The sequence below is a fragment of the Nerophis ophidion genome, linkage group LG28, assembly GCF_033978795.1.
Source record: "Nerophis ophidion isolate RoL-2023_Sa linkage group LG28, RoL_Noph_v1.0, whole genome shotgun sequence".
In the NCBI taxonomy this organism is placed as follows: domain Eukaryota; kingdom Metazoa; phylum Chordata; class Actinopteri; order Syngnathiformes; family Syngnathidae; genus Nerophis; species Nerophis ophidion.
In genome coordinates, this window is record NC_084638.1 from 5,476,649 (window position 1) to 5,486,513 (window position 9,865).

The 9,865-nt window shown below is 45.5% G+C and overlaps 1 protein-coding gene across 1 annotated transcript in view; it reads right to left on the bottom strand.

The window, feature by feature from the left end:
• The window catches only part of camk2a (calcium/calmodulin-dependent protein kinase II alpha), a 40,117-nt gene extending 30,345 nt beyond the window's left edge, over positions 1–9,772 (bottom strand). The window contains exons 1-2 of the mRNA XM_061891515.1: positions 9,558–9,772; positions 9,026–9,120 (exon numbers count right to left, since the gene is read on the bottom strand). Of these exons, the coding sequence (XP_061747499.1) occupies positions 9,026–9,120; positions 9,558–9,619 (157 nt within the window). The 5' untranslated portion in view covers positions 9,620–9,772. The remainder of the gene's footprint in view (positions 1–9,025; positions 9,121–9,557) is intronic.
• Positions 9,773–9,865: the final 93 nt, after the last annotated feature.

Here is a 9,865-nt window from a genome sequence, read left to right on the forward strand (position 1 = left end):
GTTGGACAATCCCATTGTATTGATAAAACACCCAAACTCACTACAAATGTTGGACTATTCCATTGTAGTGACAGGCACTTGTACTTACCAGAAAAGATGGACTATCCCACTGTGGTAATAGACACCCGAACACACCACCTAAGGTAGACTGACCCACTCTAGTGACAGACACCTGAACTCACCACAGAAATGGGACTATCGCACTGTAATGACAGCCTCCTGAACACACCACTTATGTTTGACTATTTAATTTTAGTGATGGTCACCTGAACTCATCACAGATGTTGGACTATCCCATTGTAGTGAGAAGACACCCAAACTCACTACAAATGTTGGACTATTCTATTGTAGTGACAGGCACCTGAACTCACCACAGAGGATGGACTATTCACTGTAATGACAGCCACTTGAACACACCAATTATGTTTGACTATTTAATTTTAGTGATGGACACCTGAACTCACCACAAATGTTGGACTATCCCATTGTAGTGATAAGACACCCAAACTCACCATAGATGCTGGACTATTCAGGTTTAGTGGCCGGCTCCTGAACTCACCACAGACATGGGACTATTCACTGTAATGACAGCCACTTGAACACACCACTTACAGTATGTTTGACTATTTATTTTATAAATGGACACCTGAACTCACCACAGATGTTGGACTATCCAATTGTAATGATAAGACACCCAAACTCACTACAAATGTTGGACTATTCCATTGTAGGGACAGGCACCTGAACTCACCACAGAGGATGGACTATCACACAGTAGTATTAGACACCCAAACTCACCACAAATGTTGGACTAACCCACTCTGGTAACAGACACCTAAACTCACCACGAAAGCGCAACTATCTCATTGTAGTGGTAGGCACATGAACTCATCACAGATGTTGGACTATCCTACTGTAGTGTCAGCCACCTGAACTCACCACTGATGTTAGACTATTCATTTCTAGTGAGATGGACCTGAACTCACCACTGATGTTTGAATATTCCATTGTAGTGATAGACACCCGAACTCACCAAAGATGTTGGACCATCTCATTGTAGTGACTGGCACCTGAACTCACCACAGAAGTTGGACTATCCCACTCTACTGGCAGGCACCTGAACTCACCACATATGTTTGAATATTCCATTATGGTGATGGACACCCAAACTCACCACAGATGTTGGACTAACCCATTCTGGTGACAGACGCCTAAACTCACCACGGAAGTGCAACTATACCATTGTCATGGTAGGCACTTAAACTCACCGCAAATGCTAGACTATCCCACTGTAGTGACAGTCACCTGAACTCACCACAGATGTTTGATTATTCCATTGTAGTGCTAGAAACCTGAATTCACTGCAGATGTTAGACTATCCAATCCTAGTGGCAGGGACCTGAACTCCCCACTGATGTTTGAATATTCCATTGTAGTGATAGACACCCGAACTCACCACAGATGTTGGACCATCTCATTGTAGTGACAGGCACCTGAACTCACCACAGAAGTTGGACCATCTCATTATAGTGACTGGCACCTGAACTCACCACAGAAGTTGGACTATCCCACTCTACTGGCAGGCACCTGAACTCACCAAAGAGGTTTAACTAAATTGTAGTGGCAGGAACCTGAACTCACCACTGATGTTTGAATATTCCATTACAGTGATGGACACCCAAACTCACCACAGATGTTGGACTAACCCATTCTGGTGACAGACACCTAAACTCACCACGGAAGTGCAACTATCCCATTGTCGTGGTAGGCACTTGAACTCACCACAGATGCTGGACTGTCCCACTATAGTGACAGCCACCTGAACTCACCACTGATGTTTAACTATTGCATTGTAGTGCTAGACACCTGACCTCACCATGGATGTTGGACTATCCCATCCTAATGGCAGGGACCTGAACCCACCATTGATTTTTGAATATTCCATTGTAGTGATAAGACACCCGAACTCACCACAGATGTTGGACCATCTCATTGTAGTGACAGGCACCTGAACTCACCACAGAAGTTGGACCATCTCATTATAGTGACTGGCACCTGAACTCACCACAGAAGTTGGAAAATCCCACTCTACTGGCAGGCACCTGAACGCACCAAAGAGGTTGAACTAAATTGTAGTGGCAGGAACCTGAACTCACCACTGATGTTTGAATATTCCATTACAGTGATGGACACCCAAACTCACCACAGATGTTGGACTAACCCATTCTGGTGACAGACACCTAAACTCACCACGGAAGTGCAATTATCCCATTGTCGTGGTAGGCACTTGAACTCACCACAGATGCTGTACTGTCCCACTATAGTGACAGCCACCTGAACTCACCACTGATGTTTAACTATTGCATTGTAGTGCTAGACACCTGACCTCACCATGGATGTTGGACTATCCCATCCTAGTGGCAGGGACCCGAATCCACCATTGATTTTTGAATATTCCATTGTAGTGATAAGACAACCGAACTCACCACAGATGTTGGACCATCTCATTGTAGTGACTGGCACCTGAACTCACCACAGAAGTTGGAAAATCCCACTCTACTGGCAGGCACCTGAACGCACCAAAGAGGTTGAACTAAATTGTAGTGGCAGGAACCTGAACTCACCACTGATGTTTGAATATTCCATTACAGTGATGGACACCCAAACTCACCACAGATGTTGGACTAACCCATTCTGGTGACAGACACCTAAACTCACCACGGAAGTGCAACTATCCCATTGTCATGGTAGGCACTTGAACTCACCACAGATGCTGGACTGTCCCACTATAGTGACAGCCACCTGAACTCACCACTGATGTTTAACTATTGCATTGTAGTGCTAGACACCTGACCTCACCATGGATGTTGGACTATCCCATCCTAATGGCAGGGACCCGAATCCACCATTGATTTTTGAATATTCCATTGTAGTGATAAGACACCCGAACTCACCACAGATGTTGGACCATCTCATTGTAGTGACAGGCACCTGAACTCACCACAGAAGTTGGACCATCTCATTATAGTGACTGGCACCTGAACTCACCACAGAAGTTGGACTATCCCACTCTACTGGCAGGCACCTGAACTCACCAAAGAGGTTGAACTAAATTGTAGTGGCAGGGACCTGAACGCACCACTGATGTTTGAATATTCCATTATAGTGATGGACACCCAAACTCACCACAGATGTTGGACTAACCCACTCTGGTGACAGACACCCAAACTCACCACGGAAGTGCAACTGTCGTGGTAGCACTTGAACTCACCACAGATGCCGGACTGTCCCACTGTAGTGACAGCCACCTGAACTCACCACTGATGTGTGACTATTGCATTGTAGTGCTAGACACCTGACCTCACCACAAATGTTGGACTATCCCATCCTAGTGGCAGGGACCTGAACCCACCATTGATTTGTGAATATTCCCTTGTAGTGATAAGACACCCAAACTCACCACAGATGTTGGACCATCTCATTGTAGTGACAGGCACCTGAACTCACCACAGATGTTGGACCATCTCATTGTAGTGACTGGCACCTGAACTCACCACAGAAGTTGGACTATCCCACTCTACTGGCAGGCACCTGAACTCACCAAAGAGGTTGAACTAAATTGTAGTGGCAGGCACCTGAACGCACCACTGATGTTTGAATATCCCATTATAGTGATGGACACCCAAACTCACCACAGATGTTGGACTAACCCACTCTGGTGACAGACACCCAAACTCACCACGGAAGTGCAACTGTCGTGGTAGCACTTGAACTCACCACAGATGCTGGACTGTCCCACTGTAGTGACAGCCACCTGAACTCACCACTGATGTGTGACTATTGCATTGTAGTGCTAGACACCTGACCTCACCACAAATGTTGGACTATCCCATCCTAGTGGCAGGGACCTGAACCCACCATTGATTTGTGAATATTCCCCTGTAGTGGTAAGACACCCGAACTCACCACAGATGTTGGACCATCTCATTGTAGTGACAGGCACCTGAACTCACCACAGATGTTGGACCATCTCATTGTAGTGACAGGCACCTGAACTCACCACAGATGTTGGACCATCTCATTGTAGTGACAGGCAACAGGACTCACCACAGATGTTGGACCATCTCATTGTAGTGACAGGCACCTGAACTCAGCACAGAAGTTGGACCATCGGCTGATTGGCACCTGGGCACACCTGGTGTCAATCAGCCCGCTCCTATTTGTACCTGCTTTGTCTTCCAGTCAATGCTGGATTATTGTCTTGTCGATGTCGCTCCTGTCGTGTCGTGCCGTGTCTTGTATTTGCAGCGTAGCGGTAAGCTATATCCGTTAGATGTTTGTAGCTTTTTGTTCCCTGCTTCCAGTTTGTTTTGTACCACACGTTACGACTTCTGTTTTCCTGCTCGCTACCCGCTAGCTTCCACGCTAAACCCTTTTTGTTTTTGCTAACCTCCATGTATAGCTCCTTTATTTTGTAGCTCCCATGCTAGCTCCCTCAATTTGTTATCCGCCTCGTGCGCGCTTTGTGTTAGTACCCTTTTGTTTGTTCTAGTTCCAGTATTTTAAATAAAAAAACATGATTACCAGCAAAATGCCTGCCTCCTTCTCTGCATCGTGGGGTTTGTCACAAACTAACTCTGACATTTATATCTTGAAAAACAAAAAAAATTACTTGTGTGTTGTTAAGGAACATTTGTTAATAGTTATGTGCAGTAAACGTTTCATGAACGCAAATCACCTTAATGTGTTACTAAATTTGTGTTAGATGTTTTTGGTGTAGAGAACAGTTATGATTTTGGTTTTCTACACGCAAACATTTGTCTACATATGGCTAATATGGATGTCGTCTTCATCACTAAAGTAAAAATATAATCTGCGAGAGAAAATCCCTCTGCATTTTCAAGTATTTACATTTTTTTTTTGAGTCGTCAGCTTGAAGCGTCCCTCTGTCTCCGACTCCCTTGTCGCCATGTGACATAAGTGCATGTCTGTTATGATTTTGCTTAATAGTTTCGATGACCCGCCTTATCTTGCCTCTGATTGGCCAGTCCGTAATGTGTTGACCTAACCTAAGCCAATTGAGACTCATTATATGAACAACCAATTGTCGTGGATTTTTTTTCCGTATGCATGGTTGTTTTCATTCATCCAGTTTAGTCTTTTCTCCATATTTTTTTTGCCTGGATTCGCAGTCCATTTCCTCTCTTTTGTAGCTTTAATATAAGCTACCTAGCTACATGTGTCTAAAAGTAGCTAAGCTACAAGAAAAGCTACTCGTTAATAAATAAGTAGCTAAGCTACCGCCAGGCTACTGGAAAATGTAGTTGAGCTACGTAGCTTAGCTACATGTAATTTGTTACTGCCCATCACTGACTATCCCACTTTACTGGCAGGCACCTGAACTCACCGCAAAAGTTTTTAACTATCCCAGTGTAGTGACAGACACCTGAACTCACCACAAAAGTTAAACTGTTCCCAGTGTAGTGACAGACACCTGAACTCACCACAGAAGTAGAACCTGACAAAGCCTATGCTTTTTAAAACACAGCATTTTAGAAAACAATACACCAATTCTTACCTATAATAATCCCACTGTAATGGCAGGCACCTGAACTAACCGCAGCTGTTGGACTATCCCACTGTAGTGATCTGCACCTGAACTCACCACAGTAGTTGGACTGTCCCACTCTACAGGCAGGCACCTGAACTCACCACAGATGATGGCCTATCTATCACTGTCCCAATGTATTGTTAAGCACCTGAACTCACCACTGATGTTGAATTATCCCACTGTAATGTGACAGACACTAGAATTCACCACATAAGTTTAACTATTCCAGTGTAGAGATAGGCACCTGAACACACCACAAATGTTGGTCTATCCCATTGTAGCGATAGGGACCTTAACTCACTACAGTAGTTTGACTGTCTCATTGTAGCGATAAGCACATGAACTCACCCCAGATGTTTGATTATCCCATTGTAGTGATAGGCACCTGAACTCACCACAGATGATGGCCTATCTATCACTATCACAATGTAGTGTTAAGCACCTGAACTCACCACTGATGTTGAATTATCCCACTGTAATGACAGACACTTGAACTCCCCACATAAGTTGAACTATCCCACTGTAGTAGCCGGCACCTGAACTCACCAAATATGTTGGACTATCCCACTGTAGTGATAATCACCTGAACTCACCCCAGATGTTTGATTATCCCATTGTAGTGATAGGCACCTGAACTCACCACAGATGATGGCCTATCTATCACCATCCCAATGTATTGTTAAGCGACTGAACTCACCACTGTTGTTGAATTATCCCACTGTAATGACAGACACTTGAACTCCCCACATAAGTTGAACTATCCCACTGTAGTGATAGGAACCTGAACCCACCACAGATGTTGGACTATTTCATTGTAGTGATGGGCACCTGAACTCACCACTGATGTTGAATTATCCCACTGTAATGACAGACACTTGAACTCCCCACATAAGATGAACTATCCCACTGTAATGATAGGCACCTGAACTCACCACAGATGTTGGACTATCCCATTGTAGTGATAAGCACCTGAACTCTCCCCAGATGTTAAACTATCTCATGATAGTGATAGACATCTGAACTCACCACAGATGTTGGACTATCCCATTGTAGTGATAAGCACCTGAACTCTCCCCAGATGTTAAACTCTCCCCAGATGTTAAACTATCTCATGCTAGTGATAGACACCTGAACTCACCACAGATGATGGCCTGTCTATCACTATCCCAATATAGTGTTAAGCACCTGAACTCACCACTGATGTTGAATTATCCCACTGTAATGACATACACTTGAACTCACCACATAAGTTTAACTATCCCAATGTAGTGATAGGCACCTGAACTCACCATAGTAGTTGGAATGTCGTATTGTAGTGATAGGCACCTGAACTCACCACAAATGTTGGACTTTCCCATTGTAGTGATAAGCACCTGAACTCATCCCAGATGTCAGACTATATCATTATAGTGATGGGCACCTGAACTCACCACTGATGTTGATTTATTCCACTGTAATGACAGACACTTGAACTCCCCACATAAGTTGAACTATCCCACTGTAGTGATAGGCACCTGAACTCACCACAGATGTTGTACTATCCCATTGTAGTGATAGGCCCCTGAACTCACCACAGATGATGGCCTATCTATCACTATCTTAATATAGTGTTAAGCACCTGAACTCACCACTGATGTTGAATTATCCCACTGTAATGACAGACACTTGAACTTCCCACATAAGTTGAACTATTTCAATGTAGTGATAAGCACCTGAACTCACCTCAGATGTTGGCCTATCTATCACTATCCTAATGTAGTGTTAAGCATCTGAACTCACCACCAATGTTAAATTATCCCACGGTAATGGCAGGCACCTGAACTCACCACAGTAGTTGAGACTGTCCCACTCTACTGGCAGGCACCTGAACTCACCACAGATGATGGTCTATCTATCACTATCCCACTGTAGTGATAGGCACCTGAAGTCACCACAGATGTTTGACTATTCCTTTGTAGTGGTGGGCACCTGAACTCACCACGGTAGTTGGACTGTCTCATTGCAGTGTTAGGCACCTGAACTCACCACAGTAGTTGAGACTGTCCCACTCTACTGGCAGGCACCTGAACTCACCACAGATGATGGCCTATCTATCACTATCCCACTGTAGTGATAGGCACCTGAACTAACCACAGATGTTTGACCATTCCTTTGTAGTGGTGGGCACCTAAACTCACCACAGATGTTGGACTATCCCTTTGTAGTGATAGGCACCTGAACTCACCACAGATGATGGTCTATCTATCACGATCCCACTGTAGTGATAGGCACCTGAAGTCACCACAGATGTTTGACTATTCCTTTGTAGATGTGGGCACCTGAACTCACCACGGTAGTTGGACTGTCTCATTGCAGTGTTAGGCACCTGAACTCACCACAGTAGTTGAGACTGTCCCACTCTACTGGCAGGCACCTGAACTCACCACAGATGATGGCCTATCTATCACTAGCCCAGTGTAGTGATAGGCACCTGAAGTCACCACAGATGTTTGACTATTCCTTTGTAGTGGTGGGCACCTGAACTCACCACGGTAGTTGGACTGTCTCATTGCAGTGTTAGGCACCTGAACTCACCACAGTAGTTGAGACTGTCCCACTCTACTGGCAGGCACCTGAACTCACCACAGATGATGGCCTATCTATCACTATCCCACTGTAGTGATAGGCACCTGAACTAACCACAGATGTTTGACCATTCCTTTGTAGTGGTGGGCACCTAAACTCACCACAGATGTTGGACTATCCCTTTGTAGTGATAGGCACCTGAACTCACCACAGATGATGGTCTATCTATCACTATCCCACTGTAGTGATAGGCACCTGAAGTCACCACAGATGTTTGACTATTCCTTTGTAGATGTGGGCACCTGAACTCACCACGGTAGTTGGACTGTCTCATTGCAGTGTTAGGCACCTGAACTCACCACAGTAGTTGAGACTGTCCCACTCTACTGGCAGGCACCTGAACTCACCACAGATGATGGCCTATCTATCACTATCCCACTGTAGTGATAGGCACCTGAAGTCACCACAGATGTTTGACTATTCCTTTGTAGTGGTGGGCACCTAAACTCACCACAGTAGTTGAGACTGTCCCTCTCTACTGGCAGGCACCTGAACTCGCCGCAGATGTGAAATGAAGTGAATCATATTTATATAGCGCTTTTTCTCTAGTGACTCAAAGCATTTTACATAGTGAAACCCAATATCTAAGTTACATTCAAACCAGTATGGGTGGCACTGGGAGCAGGTGGGTAAAGTGTCTTGCCCAAGGACACAACGGCAGTGACTAGGATGGCGGAAGCAGGAATCGAACCTGCAACCCTCAAGTTGCTGGCACGGCCACTCTACCAACCGAGCTAAACCGCCCCACATGTAGCGGACTATCCCACTCTACTGGCCGGCATGTCTCACCTCGAGCGGAGAGTTTCTTGGTGTTGATGATCTTGGCGGCGTACTCCTGACCCGACAGTACTTTGACACAGCGACGCACCACAGAGAAAGCGCCCCTGGAAAAAAAAAGACACACACAACTTCATTCGCGTCTTCAAGTGTTCACATCTCCATCTTTACGTCATCATCAGCCAATCTCGGGCTCCTGTGAGAAACGTCGCCGGAATGACGAGGATGATGCCCGACATTTCTCTGCAGGAAGTTTCATGAAAAATATATATCTCCTTTTCCAGAATACACCCACACATGTTATGTAAGAGACCTGTGTGTGTGTGTGTGAGGGTGGTGAGTGGGCTGAGGTCAGAGAGGTGTTCCACTCATCATTTTATCTCTTGCTCTTTCCATCCGCAACCTATCTAACATAAATATTAACATAAATACATGTCTTTTGTAATAGTATGCTTAGGACACACAAGCACATGCAAAGTTGATCACATTGAAAAATGGATTCGTGGAAAGAAAAGTAACAGTTGCTAACATCAATACCACTTACTTGCCCAGCTCCTCGTACAGTTGGTACTCCTCCGTGAAGCGAGTGCAGATGACCGTTGCCATGGCGACTCGGCGGGGAGAGGGTCAAGGGGAGGAGGGGGGGGTTGTCTTGTCTTCCTCGGAGGGGACGATGGTGAGCTGAAGATGCAGACACTTTGTGTCCGCGCAGGCAGATGAAGAAGATGGAGGGATGAAGAGCGACTCCTTCCCCTGGCTGAGCTCCCCGCCCACTCGCCCCCTCAGCCAATCACGGGCTGGGACACACACACACACACATGCGCGCGAGGTAGCCATGGCAACTGCATCCTT